At 57.6% G+C, this 19,577-nt stretch overlaps 1 protein-coding gene across 1 annotated transcript; it reads right to left on the reverse strand.

Moving 5' to 3' along the window:
- Position 1: 1 nt before the first annotated feature.
- LOC135458288 (alpha-2-macroglobulin-like protein 1) lies at positions 2 to 15,939 on the reverse strand. The gene is made up of 36 exons (XM_064733356.1): positions 15,911 to 15,939; positions 14,486 to 14,675; positions 13,357 to 13,519; positions 12,818 to 12,870; positions 12,166 to 12,186; positions 11,918 to 12,071; positions 10,835 to 10,919; positions 10,263 to 10,371; positions 10,062 to 10,182; positions 8,916 to 9,025; positions 8,359 to 8,523; positions 8,027 to 8,248; positions 7,670 to 7,727; positions 7,293 to 7,438; positions 6,561 to 6,710; positions 6,307 to 6,408; positions 6,023 to 6,104; positions 5,652 to 5,811; positions 5,287 to 5,512; positions 4,679 to 4,805; positions 4,328 to 4,449; positions 4,131 to 4,182; positions 3,863 to 3,937; positions 3,540 to 3,716; positions 3,352 to 3,433; positions 3,105 to 3,261; positions 2,922 to 2,996; positions 2,595 to 2,751; positions 2,285 to 2,502; positions 1,979 to 2,194; positions 1,788 to 1,906; positions 1,600 to 1,690; positions 1,392 to 1,460; positions 1,197 to 1,299; positions 996 to 1,037; positions 2 to 539 (listed from the first exon to the last, which is right to left on the reverse strand). Exons 1-36 carry the CDS (start codon positions 15,937 to 15,939, stop codon positions 466 to 468), a joined length of 4,302 nt encoding a protein of 1,433 aa, XP_064589426.1. The 3' UTR covers positions 2 to 465.
- Between the last annotated feature and the right edge of the window lie 3,638 nt (positions 15,940 to 19,577).

The following is a 19,577-nucleotide window of genomic DNA, read 5'->3' on the forward strand; positions in this document are numbered from 1 at the left end:
GTTTGACTGCATTGCTTTATTTACACCCAGGGCAGGGGCTGGGCTCCACCAGGCCCTAGGGGTGACGCTGGCATTTTGTCAGTGCTGGGGACGGGGCTGGGGCGGCACTGTGGGGAGTGAGGGGTGGTGGGGACCTGCCAGGCAAGCTCTGGCACAAGGGAGGAGCTCTGGGTCCCCTTCAGGTGCTGTGGGGAGGGGAGAGGCCAGAGCTGGCACCCCAGAGCCCCGTGCAGGGTTGGCAGGAGGTGACCTGGGGGTGTCCCTGTGCAGTGCCCACTGTGGCTGCTCAGCCAAGTCCATGTGTGTCCTTGGGCCTGCAGGAGCCCCTCGGCTGCAGATCCTGGGGGGAAGCTGGGGCTCTATCCAGAGGGGCCCTGCTTGAGACCAGTGCTGCTGGGAGGGTCTCTGGGCCACCTCCTGCCCCCATGGAGGGTCAGGACCAGGCCAGGGTGGGAGCAGAGACCCTCAGCTGTCCTTGGTGGCCACGGGAGCTGGGGCAGGGATGGGCTGCCAGGCTCCAGGCTGAGTTAGACGTTTTCCTTCTCTTCAAAAGGGAATATGGGGGTGCTGTGAGAGGAGAGTCCCCAGAACCACTACCCCCATCACCACCACCACCCTTGCTTGGCCCTGACCCCCTGGCTGAGCCCCATCCCTTGGAGCTCAGTGTCCTATCCCCTGTGTGACCCCAAAGCCCCAGGGGGAAGCTGCAGGGGATCACAGGAGGAAGGCCAGGGCTGATGGGGGCTGAGCCTCCTCAAAGAGGCACAAAGAGCATCTCCTGCACCCCCAGCCTGCACACCTGGGCAGGGTCCAGTGCCAGTCCCTGACCTCTGCCCCAAGCTCTGCCCAGCAAATCCCCAACAATCGGGGCAAGATTCCAGGATGGGCTCCTTTGTCCCCACTCACTCCCTGCCCTCCTTCCCCTGGTGCCCTCCAGGTCCCCATCAGGGTCCCAAGGGTGGGGTGACCCCTGGCCTGGCAGGCTCAGCCCCTACCTGAGCTGGGGGGTGCAGTGTAGGCCACATCCACACGGTCACCTGCAATGGGAGGGGTGGTGACCATGGGCCTGGGAGGAGCTGCTCCCTTAAGGAGCCAGAGCTCATCAGTGGGAGCTGGGAGATCAGGCAGAGCCCACTGAGCCCCTGGGGCTGCAGGGCTGGCAGCAGGACCAGGGGACACGGCCCTGCAGGGCTCACCTGTCTCGTAGTAGTCGTACAGGGACACAGTGGCCGGCTGGAGGTTGCTCACCACGAAGTCCTGCTGGGCTTGGAAGGAAAAGGTCTTCTCTTCCTTGGTCAGCTGTGGAGACAGCCCAGGGGGGGGAGGTGTAACCACTCACCATGGGAAAACCCCCCCATATCCCAGGGCTCCTGCTTCTGTACCCATCTCACCTCGTCCAGGTAAATGGTCACCTGGTCAGGCTGCACCTCCACCTTCTTCACCAGGATCTGCCTCTTCAGCTGCAGGGACACGGCTCAGGAGGGGCCACAGCTGCTCTACGGGTGCCCAGCACCCCGAGCAGGTGTCCCTCCATGTCCTACAGCCCCAGGCAGGGCCTGTGGGATGGGGTATCCCAAAGGGGGGCAGGGGGCTCTTCACCTCTACCGTGGATTTCTTATCGGGGCTGTATCCTGATGGCAGCTTGGCCTCAACGACAACCATGTTGGTGGCAGGGCGCTCCCCAGTGTACCTGCAAGGGCAGAGCCCCAGGGTGGGCTCAGGGATTCATTCCCTCCCTCCCTGGCTGCTGCTGTCCCCCCCAAACCCGGGCCAGCCCCAGTCCCTACCGTGCCCAGAGGCGGAGCAGGAACCCCGGGTTCTTCGTGCCCGGCAGCGGCTCCGTCTGCACCCGCAGCTCGAAGGCCCCGGTGCTGGGCGGGGGAGGCACGTTATAGCGCAGGGTCACCTGGGGGACAGGGGACAGGGTGAGCCCAGCGAGGGCACAGCACCCAGGACGGGGGGCCCAGGCTGTACCCACCTGTGCCAGGGCACAGCCCTGCCCACGGGCTCGCAGCCCATAGGTGCCCGGCAGCTCGGGCAGTGCCGCCCGCTGCAGCACCAGCCGGTTGCTGCTGTCCAGCACAAAGTCCTGCACCGTCCCCGTAGGCGATGTCACCGTCACTGTCATGTCCCCGTTGCTGCCGTAGGTCAGGGCGGCGTATTTGGCCAGGGCTTGCAGGGCCACCACGGTGTCCTGTGCATGGGGACAGTGCCAGGGTCACCCCTGAGCGCCGCTCCCAGGAGGGGCCAGTTTGGAGCAGCGCCTGGAGCCCAGGGCCGGTACCTGCGTGGAGGCAAAGCCCCCGTAGGGGTTCTGCTGCTTGCAGAGCCAGCGGACGATCCGGGACGCTGTCCCCAGGTCAGCGGGGGACACCGAGGGCTGGGACAGGTAGGCCAGCAGGACATAGGCTGTCATCTCCACCTCGGCCGACGGGGCCGCGGCCCAGGGCAGCTCCAAGTCCTCCTGAGCCTGCCCCTTCCTCTTCCAGTAGAGTTGCCCATCTGCAGGAGGAGGGGCAGCAGCTCAGCCCCTGCTGCAGGCTGGGGTCCCTTTAGGGGGATGCACTGCCCACAGGCCCCTGCCCAGGCAGTACCTGCACTGATGCTGTGCTGGGCCAGGCGCTGCAGCTGCACCTGCTGCTGCTCCCTCAGCCCTGCCAGCCCGAACACGTAGGCCAGCAGGGCTTGTGTGTAGGGGTCATCCGTGGGAGAGGCCTCCAGGCACTTGAGGGCTGAGCTCAGCACCGGCTCCTGGCGTGGCAGAGGAGTCAGGAGCCAGCCCAGAGCATGGGACTCGCTCAGTGCTGCCCAGTGTCCCCAGCTGTGCCCAGTTCATGCTGGTGGCCTGGAATGGCCAATCCCTGTCCCAGCAGCTGTCCCCACCCCACCAGACCCCGTGGGGAAGAAAGGTCCATCCTCACCACCGTGGGCAGTCCCAGCTCCAGCATCGCTGCCGTCACATATGCCGAGAGCGAGAGCTCATCCGAGACACCGCCCTGCAAGGGGACAGGAGGACATGGGTCCGACCAGGCTGTGACACCAACACAGGGACACTCCCACTGCCCAGAGCACGCTCTGGGTTCCCCAGGCCAGCCCTGCCCCACCTGCAGGGCATTCTGGAAGAGTTTGCCCTCTTTGCGGAAGCAGCCGCTCTCCCTCTGGCGTTGCTGCAGCCAGCGCAGTGCGTCCGTGATGTGCCGCTCCTCGATGGCCACGTAGGCTCGGGCCTGCCCGAAGGACTTGAGGACAAACGCTGTCAGCCTGGAGCCAGGGAGACACCAGAGGGCTGAGTCAGCACTGGGGCTGCCTGGATGGCAGGAGGAGCCCTGGGTGCAGCTGCAGAGCCCTCACCAGGTGTTGCCCGAGGGATCGCTCTTGCCAAAGGCGCTGTAGGAGCCGTCGTCGTGTTTGTACAGCAGCTCCCGCTGGTACCCTGCGGGGAGACATGGGCACAGGGCACTGTTTCTGTGCCCAGGGGAGCCAGGTGGGGTGAGGAGGGGGCTGTGGGACTGTGGCGTCCCTGCCAGGCTCTCACTGACCGCTCTGCAGGAACCCCTGGGCCTTGGCGCGGATGTCCGGCAGCAGCTGCCCGCTCTTCTCCAGGTACTGCTGGATGTAGATGTTGGGGGCAAAGCGAACCATGTTCTGCTCCCCACAGCCGTAGGGCATGGCCAGGAGTCCGTCCAGGTTCTGCAGGGCATTGCCCAGGATGTCACCTGTGCCAGGGGGACACATCATCAGCTGTGTCACCCGTGTCCCCTTCTGTGTCAGCTCTGGGTGGTCCCACGTCCTGCTGAGCCTGGGGACCTCTGCACCAACCCTGTCCCCTGTGGTCCCCAGGCCCCCCCAGCCTGTCCCTTACCCATCACGATGATGTGGGCCCTCTGGGAGCTCTCCAGGATGTTTGCAGGAATCTCCAAGGACACTTCTTCAGCACCTGTGGGGGCAGAGGGCTGTGATAGTGGGAATGCCCAGCTCTTACCAGCCTGTCCTGTGGCAGCCTCACCCACGCTGTTCCTGCCCAAGCACCCTGACCCTTGGCTCCTCTGGACTGGTGGCCCTTGTGACCAGTGGCCAAGCACCCCTGGCCATGTCCCATGGCACTACCCGACACCCCTGGCCAGTCCTACCTTCCTGGCAGAGCAGGGAGCTGTGAGTCTTCTCCACCAGGATCCCGCCGGGCTGTGAGGAAGCAGCACCAGAGTCAGTCAGGAGGAGGGACCTGCCTGTCCCCCAGTCCCCTTCATGTCTGGGTGCTGTCCCGCTGCCCCCCGAGGGCTGTTTGCTCCCACATCCATCCCATTCTCCTCCTCCCCAGCTCTCTGACCTGCACCAGCAGAGGCTTTATCACGGTGTCCACGCGGCCCTGGGTCGGCACCAGGGGCAGCTCGTTGCCACAGGGCTCAGAGTAGCTGAGGGCCTCGGTGCTCACAGTGACGTTCACCTCCCCTGAAGGTGCAAACATGGCCCTCAGTCCCCAGGGAGCCCCCAAACCTGAGCACAGCCCCCTGGGCTTGGGCTGGGGCTGGCTGGACTGGGCTGGAGGTCCCCAGGGAGGGTGGGAGTGGAGCAGTGGAGGACTCCCCAGATCCCGTGGGGTTCCTGCCCTCCCTGCCCACCTAACCCCGTCCCCTGAGGGGTCCCCGGGCAGCAGGGTGGGGTGGTGGCAGCTCTGTACCCAGGCTGGTGGCTCGCACGCCCCACTGGAAGGTCTTGGCTTCATCTGCACAGACACAGCCCGTGTATGTGTCCCCTGCCCTCGGTGACACCTCCAGCTCCGCCGACTCTGCCAGCGTCACCTGAACCTGCGGGGCACAGCCATGGCACCATCAGCTCTCAGAGCCAGGGTCACCTCACCCAAACCTGCCAGAGCATGGCACAGCTCCATCACACCCCAGAGCCAGGGTCACCTCCATGGGCTCCCCCGAACCTGCCAGAACATGGCACAGCTCCCTCAGAGCCAGAGTCACCTCCCTGTCCTACCCCAAACCTGCCAGATCATGGCACAGCTGTCAGCCCCCAGAGCCAGGGTCACTTCCCCAGCCTGATCTGAACCTGCCAGAGCATGGCACAGCTCCATCAGAGCCAGAGTCACCTCCATGGGCTCACCCAAACCTGCCAGAGCATGGCACAGCTCCATCAGAGCCAGAGTCACCTCCATGGGCTCACCCAAACCTGCCAGAGCATGGCACAGCTCCATCACACCCCAGAGCCAGGGTCGCCCCCAGCCTCCCCTGAACCTGCCAGCCCCTGGCACAGCCCCTGTCCCTGCCTGTCCCCGCTCACCCGCAGGCACTGGCGCAGGTAGTTGAAGACGGTGGCCCTGAGGGTGAAGCTCTCGTGGCGCACCACAGCGTAGGGCAGCGCCAGCTCCACGAAGAACGGCTGGAAGGCCGTGAGGGTGACAGCAGGGGACAGCCCCAGGCCCTGTGGGGCTGTACAGAACATCCCAGCCTCCCACTCTGTGATGGTGTCGGGCACTGTCACCGTCATCTCGGCAGAGCCACTCTCCCTGCATGGAGAATGTCATGAGGCCACCCCAGCACGGCTGGTGGCATGGCCTGAGTGGCACCACCGTGACACTGCTGGTGCCAGCCCACAGGGAGAAGGAGTCCTGAGGTCCCCAGGTCCCCTTGGGAGCTGTCTCTCACCCTACAGGGACCAGGTCCCACAGCCACGTCTCTGGGAAGTATGTCCGGGGTGCTGGGGGCTCTTCCCCACCCTCGATGCCTGAGCTGGCTGAGGTGAACATTGGCATAATTCCTTCATAAGCATTGCTTCCCACCTCCCCACGGAGTAGTCTCATGTCTCCTGGAAAAGGCAAAGCAGAACTTGGGAACCTCAGGTCCCAGCTGGACCTTGCCTGCAGCCAGCACAAGGGTGACCAAAATCCTTTTCCATCCCTGTCCATCCTCTTTGATGCCAAGGGTGTTTTCTGGATGGCTCCAAGTCCCCCTGAGGACATGACAGCCAGAACTGTCCACCAGCTCTTTGCTCTTTTCAGCACAAGGGCTGTGCTCACCTCCAGGACCTGCCATTCCAACCATGTGGAGCCTGTGCCAGCAAGGCTCCCTGCTGTTGGTGAAGAGCTTCAGTGCTGCATCCTGTGAAAAAGCAGAGATTGTCCATCCCCCACAGCCAGCAGGAGGAATATCCCCATTCCAGCAGTGAGTAGTCCCAGGGCTACAGAAAACAGGTGGGGAAAGAGCCTGGGCTTGGCAGGAAAGGGAAGTCCTGTGCCACAGGTGTGGCTTTCCCAGCACTTGGGAGAAGCACGGGCAGCTCTGGGAAGCCCAGGGGCTTCACCTGGAATAACATATAGGAGTGCCTCTTGGAGTCCAGCCAGTCACATAATGGTTCATCCTGGATGCTGTGGGGGTTGCTGAATTCGGGCAGTGCTTTGTAGACCTGCGAATAAAAACATGCAAAACCCTCATTTCCAGAGCTCTGCCCACTGCAGCACTGGGTCCATGTGAGGGACACTAGAGCCAATATGACCCCAGCACAGCCCAGGCTGCTCCTGGGGCTGCAGGGGGACCCCAGGCAGGGCCAGCACTCACAGCCTCGGCGTTGAGCTCAGCCTCGGGCTTGAGGAGCAGCACACTGCGATCCACGGCCCGCACAGCGCACAGGGAGCCCGGGGCAGCCCCCAGCTGCAGCGTCAGCGCTGCCCCAGGCAGGGCCCTGGCCTCGGAAAACGCCATCTGCACCTGCACAGAGACACAGGGACACAGGGCAGTCACTACCGTGGAGGGCAGACCCAGCCATGTGACAGTGTTCGTATTCCCTTAGGATGAGGGAAGAGATGACGATCTGACTCCATGTTTCAGAAGGCTGATTTATTATTTTATGATATATATATATTACATTATAACTATAGTAAAAAGAATACAAGGAAAAGTTTCATCTCAGAAGGCTAGCTAAGATAAGAATAGAAAGGAATGAATAATAAAGGTTTGTGTCTCGAGCAGAGAGTCCAAGCTAACTGGGCTGTGGTTGGCCATTAATTGTAAACATCCAAGATGGGCCAATCACAGATGCACCTGTTGCATCCCACAGCAGCAGATAAACATTGTTTACATTTTGTTCCTGAGTCCTCTCATCTTCTCAGGAGGAAAAATCCTAAAGAAAGGATTTTTCATAAAGGATGTCTGTGACACAGCCACACATAGGGAAGGCTCTTCTCAGAGGGTTTGGGAACAAGGAATGGGTTGGGAGATCCTGACACTGCGTTGCTCCTGGGGCGGGATGGATCACAAGGCAGCAGCCATGGACAGCCCAGCTCCTCTCACCTGGTTGGGGAAGCACTTGGCCACGGAGAGCTCAGTGCTAGCAGCCACCATGTCGCCGCTGGGCAGCAGCACGTACACCAGAATCCTGACCATGGGTGCCAGCTCCACGCCAATGGGCAGCTCCAGGGAGAGGGAGGATCTCTGTCCTGGGCCATGGAAAGGAGGAGATGTTACCCAGAGAAACTGCACCTGCTCCAGCCCTGGAAGTGTCCAAGGCCAGGTTGGACAGAGCCTGGAGCACCCTGGGAGAGTGCAGGGCAGGGGGATGCAGTGGGATGGGTTTGGAGGCCCCTCCCAACCCAAAGCATTCCTGGCTCTGTGAGGAGCAGGCAGGGGGAGCAGAGCCCTGCACAGCCCCTCCATGCCATGGGACATACCAGGCTCTGCAGAGATCTCTTTCCTGAAGATGCTGGTTATGGAGCCCTTGGCCAGGACCTGCAGAGGAGGGGGGGGAAACAAAACAGAGGCTGAGTATGGAATCAAAGTGCCCTGGTAGAGGATGGTCTCACAACGAGAGTTCTGGGATGATTTCTGACCATGTCCAGTCTCCAGTTCCCCCACCAGCTCCCATGGGGGTGCAGGCCCCACAGTGGCAGCAGCCACCTCCTCTGACAGGTCCCTCAGTCCCTCCAGGACAGGTTGCTCATTGTCCTGTCTCTGGGGACACCACCATGAACAACGTGGAGATGTGGCCCTTCCCACAGAACCACCCTGATTCCTGCTGCTGGCCTCACCATGAAAACCATATCCAGGCTCCTCAGCTCAGTGCCCAAAGCCTCCTTGCCAAAGATGGAATCCACGTGGAGCAGCTGGGAGTGGCCGCAGGGCAGCTCGCCCCGCGGGGCGCGGATGTGCAGGAAGCTCCCGCTCTTGGACAAGTGAGGCATGAGGATCAGGAAGGCACCTCGGGGCCTGAGCGAGCCCTCCTGGCTCTCAGCTGTCCCACTGACTTCAGCCTGAGATGGGAATCAGGGGGTGAATCCACCAGCAGACCCCGAGGATGGTGCAGCTCCAGTGGAGGAAGCAGCTCAGGACCCCCGATGGAGGGACAAGGGTGGGCACTTACCAGCAAGGAGACCCGGTCCCCCCAGCCAGAGGTGTCCAGCTGGAAGAAGGCTCTCCCTGAGCTGTCAGTCAGGAGGCTTTGTGTCCTCTTTTCTCCTTTGTTGTTGATGGAGAGCAGGACCTGCCTCTGGGGCAGCCCAGAGCCGTCGGCTTCCTCCAGCCGGATCTGGGTGGGATGGAAGGGGGGATGATGCAGTGTGGGGCTACAGCTGGTGCACAACAGGGCTGGGAGAGCAGGGACAGGGGTGGTAGCAGCAGGAACAGGGATGGGAACAGCAGGAACAGGGATGGAAGCAGTAGGGACAGGGATGGAAGCAGTAGGGACAGGAATGGGAGCAGCAGGGCCAGGGCTGGGATGGGCAGGGACAGGGATGGAAGCAGCAGGGACAGGGATGGGAGCAGCAGGGCCAGGGCTGGGAGCAGCAGCAGCAGGGATGGGGTGGGCAGGAGTAGGGACAGGGCTGGGAGCAGCAGGGACAGCGATGGGAGCAGAGACAGGGACAGGGATGGGAGCAGCAGGGACAGGTGAGCCCCAGAGCAGGGGGGAGCCCCCGTTACCGTCCCACTGTAGGGGAGCCCTGGCTTGAAGGCACGATCGGGGTTCTCAAAGGTGACCGTGACAGATTTGCGTAAAACCTTGCAGGTCTTGGCACTCTTCATCTCCAGCCCTGTGGAGAGCCAGTGGGGAGTTCAGGATGTTGCAGGACACAGGACACAGCTCAGCTCTGGCCAGTGCCCCTGTCCCCTCACAGAAATGGTCCCTGGACATTTGGGTGTCACAGACATGTTTTATGAAAAATAAAAGGATTTTTTCCTAAAAATTTTTTTCTCCTGAGAAGCTGGGAGGCCTCAGGAACAAAATGTAAACAACGGTTATCTGCTGCTGTGGAATGCAACAGGTGCATCTGGGATTGGTCTCATGTGGTTGTTTCTAATTAATGGCCAATCACAGTCAGCTGGCTTGGACTCTCTGTCTGAGCCACAAGCCTTTGTTATCATTCTTTCTTTTTCTATTCTTAGCCAGCCTTCTGATGAAATCTTTTCTTCTATTCTTTTAGTATAGTTTTAATAGAATATATATCATAAAATAATTAATCATATCATAAATCACAAATCATTCTGAAATATGGGGTCAAATCCTCATCTCTTCCCTCTTCCTCAGGGCCCTGTGAACACCACCACATTTGGGCTTTCCTCCAGCACAGTTTGCATCTCCTACAAGAGCAGCACAAGCCCTGTGGGATATTCCAGACCTAAAGCTGAGGTGCAGCTGGGGGCAGATCCCAGCCTGGCTCAGGATGGATTTTGAGCCTGGCTTTGGGATGGATTTGGAGCCTGGCTCTGGATGGATTTTGAGCCTGGCTCTGGCACAGTTGAGCCAAGGCCAGTACCAGCGTGGCAGAGAGAGGTGGCATCTCCCAGTGCCTTAGGAAGGCTCCAGCACCCCTTTAATCTGGGGCCATCCTGCCCTTGCAGAGACCCCAGGGGTTGCTCAGGGGTGAAAGAGGCTGAGCCTGCCGCTATTCCTGGTGCCTGGTGCCTTGGTGGCTATCAACACCTGAAATTCCAGGCCTTGCCAAGCTGCCCTGACTCACACCCTGACCCAAACCCCATCCCTGCATGTGCACCCCTAAACCCCAGCAGCGCTTTTGGGTGCTCCTGGAGAGCACCAATCCCTTGGCATGGCCACACCCCCATCTCCACCTGTGCCATCCTCCACCAGTGATGCCTCGACTTCGAGTTTCTTCCTCGAAAATGAAGGCAAAATCCTCTCCTTGAAGGCAGCCTGAGAAACCTCTGTGGAAAAGCAGCCATTCTTCTCCGTCTGGAGGGAAAATCAACCCCATCAGCAGCATTCCCAGGAAGGAGCACCTGCAGGGACAGCCCAGCCCTGACCACACTCACCTGCCCCATAACCTGGATGCAGGTCTTCTGTAACCCGTGAGCCCAGAGGTTCTGTCTGAGGCACAGGTCAGCCTGGACCTTCCCTTGGACAGGCTTCCCGTAGGTGTAGCTGTGTGGGGACAGGAGAGAGGCTGTGCTGGGGAGCCTCCACTCTCACAGACATTTTTTATGAAAAACCCTTTCCTTAGGATTTTTCCTCTTGAGAAGCTGAGAAGCTTCAAAAACAAAATGTAAACAATAATTATCTGCTGCTGTGGAATGCAACAGATAGATCTGTGATTGGCCCGTGTTAGTTGTTTTTAATTAATGGCCAATCGCAGTGAGCTGGCTCAGACAGAAAGCCACAAACCTTTGTTATCATTCTTTTTTTTCCTATTCTTAGCTAACCTTCTAAGGAAACCCTTTCTTCTATTCTTTTAGTATAGTTTTAATATAATATATATCATAAAATAATAAATCAAGCCTTCTGAATCATTTAGTCAGATCCTCATCCTAAGATCCCTGTGACACACCCCATCCCACTGGATCCCCCCCATCTCCCTCATCTCCCCCATTCCCTGCTCCCCTCTCACCGCCCGCAAATCTCCACCGGGATCTTCTCGTCTTGCTCCCACAGCACGCTGGGGAGGCGAATGGTCACCTCAAACTTGGGCAGCACTGTGGACAGGCACAAGGACATGAGGCAAAGTGGAAATTTTCCAGGGTAGAAATCCATTTTGATTTAGGTGAAATGTACATTTTTGAGTTGAGTCTGTGGTTGGAAACCATAGTTATTTAGCCAGACTGCAAAGCCTAGGCTCAGTGAAGTTGCTTCAGTGAAGGACAGAGATAAAGGAGGAGAGACAGAGGGTGATAGAGACAGAGAGACTGCTGTGAGAGCAGCTCAACCTGACCTAGGAATTCTTTCTGATAAAGAAGAGCTAGCGACAAATGTCACGTGAAATTCATAAAAATGAGTACCTATGAACCTATGGTGATATTGCATGCATATGAATCTGAGAGGGGGATAAAAAGGGACTTGAAGTTCCCAAAGGTACACATGTCATCTTGAGGGGAACAATTCTCACATGTGTCCAGCACTGTAGCAACCATACTGGCTTTACAACTTTCACAAAGTTGTGCAGTTTTGATTATCTCCGCAAAACAGACACGGGGGGGTCGCTCCCGGAACAGTGACAACATCTCCCGGGTGGCTGCAGGGGTCAGGACCTGCTGCCCGTGGTGGGGTCCCCTTTTCCAGAGCCCAGTACTGTTGTAGGGTGTTTTTATTTTATAGGTTGTTGTTTCATTTGTTGTTTGTTAGTTTTTTGGGCTTTTTCCCCCCTGATTTTGGAGTGACACAGACTTGCCTTTGTTATTCAGTTGTGCCAGGTGTCCGTTTATCTCTTTACTACTTAGCTACTTTTCTGCCAAGTTTCAAACCCTTTCCTCCCACATCCAGCTGTTAACCCCTCCTGTCCCAAGCAGTTTTCCTCCCTTGTATCCTTTGCCCTTGTGTTTCACCCCTAGTTCTCCTGATTAGCTGAACATCGAGTCCTCCCTTGAGACCTGCCCCCTGTATACGCTGTCGCTTGTCCCCAGCTCATTGCCTGGGGGACTGTCACCCCTCACTGTCACCATCTAGCCAGGACAGGTGACACAGTGCCACACAGTACCGTATTCCTCCACGCTGAAGGAGTGGCTCTTCCCCTCCACGCTGATGGTGTAGGTGCCCAGCGCCGGCTCCGAGGCCAGCGGGAGAGACAAATCCACGATTCCCTGCCGAGGGCTCAGCTCCCGCCACTGCGCGATGCGGTTCCCGCTGGGATCCTGGGGGACACTGGGATCAGCCCCAGGGAGGCGACAGACAGCCCTGGCTGTGCCCTGGGTCCCCTCTGCCACCCCATGCGGGTCCCAAACTCACCTGCAGGAACACCAGGGGCAGCTGGAAGGCAAAGAGAGAATGGTCAGAGGAGCAGTTCCGTTCCTTGAGGGCTCAGCAGGGTGGGCATTGCAGAGGGACAGTGGGATGCTGTGAGCTGTGAGCTCTCAAGGGGCTCTGGGATTTTGAGCCTGGCTCAGGATGGAGTTTCAGCCTAGCACTAGCAGGATGGTTTTGAGCCTGGTTTTGGGATGGTTTGAGTCTGGCCTTGGGATGGATTTTGAGCCTGGCTCTGGATGGATTTCGAGTCTGGATTTGGGATGGATTTGGAGCCTGGCTTTGGGATGGACTTTGAGCCTGGCTCTGGGATGGATTTTAGGCCTGGCCCTGGATGGATTTTCAGCCTGGCTCTGGGATGGATTTTGAGCCTGGACCTGTATGGAATTTGAGCTTGGTCCTGAATGGATTTTTGAGCCTGGCTTTGGGGTGGATTTTGAGCCTGGCTTTGGGATGAATTTTGAGCCTGGCCCTGGATGGATTTTGGGCCTGGCTCTGGATGGATTTGGAGCCTGGCCCTGGGATGGTTTTGAGCCTGGCTTCGGGATGGATTTTGTTCTTGGCCCTAGGAAGGATTTTGAACCTGGCTCTAGGATGAATTTTGAGTCACCTCCCCATAACCCAGCCCTGCTCTCACCTTCTGGCTGCTGGGGGTCAGGTCCTTATTCAAAGAGACCACTCGGAACTTCACTGGGAAAGGAAACGGAGATGGAGGAGCAGCTTCATCCTGCACGGAGGGCATTCCCCATGGGAAGGAGGAGGGAAACCCACCCTGAACCCTGTCCTGCCCCCAGCAGCACTGCCCCAGTAAGCCCGGCACTGCCCTGTGCCCGTGCTGGGCATTCCAGGGCATCCTGGGATAAACCCACACAGGAAACCCCAGGATAACCCTCCCAGGACAGCCTGGGATAATGCCCCTAGGACATCCCGGGATAACATAACCCCTCGAGGAAATCCTGGGATAACCCAACCCAGGATATCCCGGGATAACCCCACCCAGGACATCCCGGGATAACCCTACAGGACATCCCGGGACAACCCCTCACTGGAAACTGCAGGATAACCCAACCCAGGATATCCCGGGATAACCCTCCCGGCTCCAGGCAGTGCAGAGCAAGGCTCAACCCCTCACTCCAGGGTTGTTCCCAGGGCAGGGCGTCCCTCCTGCCCCCTCACCTTCCTGCCCAGGTTTGTACACAGCCTTGTCAGTCTGGATGAACACCCCGGGGCTCAGAACTCTCAGCATCACCTTCTTCTCCTCGGAGACATCCAGGGACTCTCCTCGGATGGAGACGTTCAGGGCCACGATCTCCTCCTTCCCTTGGGCAGGGGCTGGAGCCTGGGGGGGATCAGTGGGCTCGGGGTGGGACAAGGATAGGGCCAGGGTGGGGACAAGGACAGGGCCAGGGTGACCCCGAGCACGCCCAGCCCCAGGGACCCCACACCTGACACTGGCTGGGGGCTGTGTACAAATCACCAACGGGACGGGGCTGCTGGGAACTGCCTTGAGCTGTTTCATTTTCCAGCATCAGTCTCATTACATGGTTATGGCAGCAGCTCACATCCCAGGCAGCAGACCAAGAACTCAATGTTACAACTCACTTTATAAGTTTTTTGACCAATCACACAAAGCAAAATCACATTGACAGTAGTTCTATCCAACCAGTGTAAGCACATGTACCTGTGGTTAAAACAATGCTTGCTTATTTTGAATACAATACCTGCTTGTGAGCCTTAAAACACAATGCACAGAGCTCCATTATAAGGCTTCAAACTTCCTAATATCTTGCTAGATAAACTTTTCTGTAGCTTGTAAGCTACAATTGTAATTGTATCTTACAATTATTAGAATAATTGTAGTTATTCTAGACAAGCCTTAATACACAGACCATTGTTCTGTTTGTCTTTGCTTTTCTACAGTTTAAATAATTTTTCTGCTGACCAATCTCATGGCTGCTGCTTAGCTCTAATCACAGTTCTGCTGTCTCTGGGGCCTGCCTTTTGCAGCTTTCCCAAAACTCTCTAATTTTGTGGATTCCCTCAACACCCAGGGACCATTCCAGCTGGGATAACCTGAATCCAGCTGAGCCTGAATCAGTGGGGGAACCCAACAATCAGGGGTGGGAAACAGTCAGGGCGAGGGTGAGACCCTCACACAAGATGGGGAAGTCACATCTGTCCCCAGCCCTGATGGAAACGGCTGGGATGGTCCCCCCCACCTGCTCCCAGCTCCTTTGGGGTGATACTGGGGTGGCATTGGGGTGGCATTGGGGTGGCTTTGGGGTGGCTTTGGGGTGGCACTCACAGGGAAGGTGACGTTCAGGTACAGCTGGGGCTCCAGGACCTCTCGGCTCAGCAGGGTGGTGGGAGGGGTCCTGCTGTCCCCCTGCAGCTGCACATGGAGCTGGACGGGCCCCTGGAGGTCCCTGAGGTGCACCCAGAGCGTGGCAGGCTGGGGGTGGTACAGCACAGCCGGGGACACCACCACGAAGCTCCTGGCAGGGACAAGGGACAGGAGAGCCCTGGGCTGACGCACGTCCAGCACAGAGACCTGGAACAGCCCCTGGAGCACAGGAACCCCCCCAGGATCCCCTCTGTTCTGCTGGGCTGCCCTGGGCTCCCCAGCTCAGCTCTGCAGGTGAGGGAACAACAGCTCCTGGAGCCACCGGGGCCACCAAAGCCACCAGGGCCAGCAGGGCCACCAAAGCCATGACCTCAGTGCTCCTGGGCAGGGAGAGCCCCCAGCCTGAGCAGCTGGGGAGCCCTGGGCAGCAACCAATGGGAGGGATTGAATCCCACCAGGAACAGCAAGGAAAGCAAGGTTAAAGCACCCCAGCAGGCACAGGAGGGACTGAATCCCACCAAGAACTACCAGAGAGCCAAAATTAAACCACCCCATCAAGCACAGGAAGGATTGGACCCCACCAGGAACTGCCAAGAGAATGAAGCTCAACCATCCCACCAGACACAGGAGGGACTGAATCCCACCAGGAACTACCAGGGAGACAAAGTTAAACCACCCCAGCAGGCACAGGAGGGGTTGAACCCCACTAGAAACTGCAAGGAAAGCAAGGTTAAAGCACCCAGCAGGCACAGGAAGGATTGAATACCCCAGGAATTGCCAGAGAGCCAAGGTTAAACCACACCATCGAGCACAGGAGGGATTGAGTCCCACCAGGAACTGCAAAGGAGTCAAGGTTAAACACCTCATCAAGCACAGGAGGGACTAAATCAGACCAGGAACTGCAAGGAAAGCAAGGTTAAACCACCCAGCAGGAACAGGAGGGACTGAATCCCACCAAAAACTGCAGAGGAGCCAAGATTAAAGCACTCAACCAGGGCACAGGAGGGACTGAATCCCACCAGGAACTGACAAGAGGATGAAGCTCAACCACCCCAGCAGGCACAAGAGGGATTGAACCCCACCAGGAGCTGCCAAGGTTAAACACCCCAGCAGGGACAGACGGACGCAGAGGGGACTCACGGCGCTCCTGAGGCCCCGGCTGAGAGGAGCAGGATGGCAAAGAGGATGGGAAGGGCTGGACACATCATGTCTCCAGCTGGATGTGGATGCTGTGGATGCAGCCTCTCCCTGCAGCTCTGGGTCCCTCTGGATCTGTGTTTGACCCGCTGCCGGCTCTGCAAATGGGTCCTTGTGTCCCCACCAGGGCTGGCACAGCAGCCCTGGGCACCTGCAGATAAATCCAGGCAATGTTTGCCCTCTGCCCACGGCTTCCAGGGGTCAAGGACCCCAGGCATGTTTGCAATATTGGGAAAGGTCTCTGGAGCTTCACTCTGGGCCAGGATTCCACAGATTTGCTGGGAAATGATGTCAGGAGGCAGCAGGAACACACCGGAAAGGAAAACAGGGAGCACAACCTGAGGAGGGGCTGGGAGCTGGGGCTGATTTCTCAGAAATGAACAATTTACAGGTATTTCAAATGTAACCAGGTTTGGGCAAATCACGTGTCCCAGGCTGGCTTTTTGCCCAGTTTCACCCAGTCTGGACAGAGAAACAGGCCAGTGTGGGGATGTGGCATCACCATCTGCTCCCATTGCACACATGGATACCCACCAGGACAGGCCCGAGCTACTGCCTGCGGATTCTTCACTTCTTTTTTCTGTTAAGGGTGGGATTAAATGTGTGAGACAGTATTTTTTGTTCAGATCCAAATGTTTATTGGTTCTTATTCTATGTTACAGTCTCACAAACCCTGACTTCTAAAGCAGTTCATTCTAAAAAGCTAAAAATGGAGACCTGTCTCTTTCTCTCCACAAGGCCTTTTACGGATAAGCTGTCAAATCATAAAAAATAATTATTTATTAATTAATTCTAAAATTGTTTTTATTTTTAACCCAATAACCAACCACCTGTGGCCCACAATGCAGACTTTTTCATCCAATTACACAAAACCACCAGGAGAAGGAGAAGGAGAAGGAGAAGGAGAAGGAGAAGGAGAAGGAGAAGGAGAAGGAGAAGGAGAAGGAGGGGAAGAAGAAGAAGAAGAAGAGGAAGAAGAAGAAGCCTCCACTCTAAAACCTCCATCTTGCTCTATATATATTACTATATTGTAAACCCTTAAACTCCGAGTTTTCCACCCTGTGATGTCACACACTTCTATCCAAACTCCACACCCACAATCCCAGTTCTATCATTCCATTTTGGAAGCTGCTCCACACCCTCAGGTCAATGCAGAGTTCTCCTGGGGGTCAGTGCCTGCCAGCACAGAGGGTCTCAAATTCTCAGTGTCCAGGGTTCCAACAGCTTCCCTGTGTCCTGGTGGGGATGTGGGACAGCTGAGGAGCCCCACGACAGCCCCACAGTCCTGAGCACACCCCCTGCTCTGGGGTTTTGCAGTTCTCTTCCCTCTGAGGCTGTGGGAACCATGGAATCATGAAATGGTTTGAGCTGGAAGGGACCTTAAAGCCCCTCCAGTTTCACCCCTGCCATGGCAGGGACACCTTCCCCTGTCCCAGGGTGCTCCAATCCCCTCCAGCCTGGCCTTGGGCACTGCCAAGGATCCACGGGCAGCTCTGGGTATCTGTGCCAGGGCTCCACAGGAAGCCATGGATGGGGCTGACCTTTTCCATGGCATCTCAGATGACCACAGCTCTGTCCCCACGCCTGCCCAGCCCAGGTTTTGCTGGACACAGCTCTGTGCCCACCTCCTGCCCTTTGGAGCAGCCCCCGGAGCTGTGGGTGGATGGAGCTGCCACCCCAAGGACACGAGGAGGGAGCACGGCCCGAGCTCACCCAGCCCTGCAGGAAATGGGCAGGGTCAGTGCCCTGCCAGACATCCCAGGGGGACAGGAGCTCACGGCTCCCCGAGCACTGCCAAGGCCACCGTGAGCCCTGTCCCCAAGTGCCACCTCCACAGGGCTGTGAAACCCCTCTGTGGCAGTGTTCACAGGGGTGCCAGGATGAGGGAAGAGATGAGGATCTGACTCCATGTTTCAGAAGGCTGATTTATTATTTTATGATATATATTATATTAAAACTATACTAAAAGAATAGAAGAAAAGATTTCATCAGAAGGCTGGCTAAGAATAGAATAGCAAAGAATGATAACGAAGGTTTGTGTCTCAGACAGAGAGTCCGAGCTAGCTGACTGTGATTGGCCATTAATTAGAAACAACCACATGAGACCAATCACAGATGCACCTGTTGCATTCCACAGCAGCAGATAGCCATTGTTTACATTTTGTTTCTGAGGCCTCTCAGCTTCTCAGGAGGAAAAACCCTAAGGAAAGGATTTTTCATAAAAGATGTCTGTGACACCCCTGCAGGGATGGGGACCCAGAGCAGCCAGGCAGGGCAGACCTTGGAGCACCAGAATTTGTTTCCAGAGCCCCCATGCCAAGGCTTTTTCCTCTCCTCAAGCTTTCACATCCCACTGCCAGTGCAAAACCCAGGGATGGCTCTGGCTGGGCCCGGCCCTTCCAGGCAGGACAAGGATTTGTCCAGAGCAGCTGGGGCTGCCCCTGGATCCCTGGCAGTGCCCAAGGCCAGGCTGGGTGGGATTGGAGCACCCTGGGACAGTGAGAGGTGTCCCTGCCATGGCAGACCTGGATGGGCTTTATGGTTCCTCCCACCCAAACCATTCCATGGTTCCATTGATGCTGAACCTCCCAAACCCAAACTTTGGGCAGCCAAACCATGCCAGGGGTGTGGTGGGACCCCCAGGCCAGCTCAGAGCTGACAGACCACAGCACACGTTGGGAATCCTGGGTAGCAGGAAAGGATTAAAGGAGTTTTCTGGGACATGGGATCTTCCTCTGCCCTTGGCCATGTCCATGTGACATCTCCTGATCCCGTGGGTTGTTCCTCATGGGAAGCCTCTTTGCAGTTTGATGTTGCAACAGATTTGAGGAGGATTTCCTCCATAATCCAGCTCTCCTGAGAGCAGGAATGGTGCCAAACCAGAGCTCTGTGCCTGGATTTGCACTTTTTATCCCAGGGTGGGAGGGAAACCTTGCACACCCTGCTCCCCACAAGGGGACAGCCACACCCTGCCCTGTCCCTGCCCTGCTGCCATCCAGTGGGCTGGCACAGGAGCTGCTCAGCTGGGAAGGAGCCAGGAGATCCCAAATCCCTGCCTGGCTGCAGGGAACCATCCAGCGATTGGATGGGGCATGGTCCAGTGGCCATGGAGAGGCACCTCCAGGTGGGACTGTGTCCAGGTGAGCATCATCCAGGTGTTGCTGGAAATTTGAGGCTTCAATGGATGCTCTTCCTGTGCATTTAGTGGTGCAGGGAGAGCTCTGCCTCAGGGGCAGCCCCAGCCCGGGGTAACTGTCACCCTGCCATGAGCTCCTCACACCAGCCCTGGGGTGGGGATGCTCTGTGTGCAGGGAGCTCAGTGTGCAGCATGCTCTGTGTGTGCAGGGTGCTCTCTATTCAGGGGTGCTCCCTGTGCAGGATGCTCCTTGTTCAGGGCTGTTCTGTGTGCAGGGTGTTCCCCGTGCAGGGTGCTCCCTGTGCTGGGTTCTTTGTGTGCAGGGTGCTCTGTTCAGGGATGCTCCATGAGCAAGGTGCTCCTTGTTCAGGGTGTTCTGTGTGCAGGATGCTCCATGTTTGGGGCTGCTCCCTGTGCGGGGTGCTCTGTGCGCAGGGTGCTCTGTGTGCAGAGTTCTCTGTGCTCAGGGGTGCTCTGTGTGCAGGCTGCTCCCTTTGCTGGGTTCTGTGTGCTCAGCAGTGCTCCGTGTGCAGGGTGCTCTCTGTTCAGGGGTTCTCCATGTGCTGGGTTCTCTGTGTGCAGTGAGCTCTGTGTGCAGGGTGCTTTGTGTGTGCAGGGTGCTCCCTTTTCAGGGATGCTCCCTGTTCAGGGGTGCTCTGTGTGCAGGGTACTCTATGTGCAGGGTTCTCTGTGTTCAGGGTGCTCCCAGCTCAGGGTGCT

This window comes from Zonotrichia leucophrys, chromosome 27, assembly GCF_028769735.1.
Source record: "Zonotrichia leucophrys gambelii isolate GWCS_2022_RI chromosome 27, RI_Zleu_2.0, whole genome shotgun sequence".
Taxonomy (NCBI): Eukaryota; Metazoa; Chordata; class Aves; order Passeriformes; family Passerellidae; genus Zonotrichia; species Zonotrichia leucophrys.

What these genes read in the sequence shown, in the direction of transcription:
- LOC135458288 (XM_064733356.1), bottom strand. Translation starts at nt 15,939, where the DNA reads ATGCCTGGGGTCCTTGACCCCTGGAAGCC. An exon ending in GTACAAACCTGGGCAGGAAG is followed by an intron (nt 12,871 to 13,356) that starts GTGAGGGGGCAG and finishes TTCCTTTCCCAG; the next exon opens with TGAAGTTCCGAGTGGTCTCT. An exon ending in GCCTGGATATGGTTTTCATG is followed by an intron (nt 7,728 to 8,026) that starts GTGAGGCCAGCA and finishes CCTCCTCTGCAG; the next exon opens with GTCCTGGCCAAGGGCTCCAT.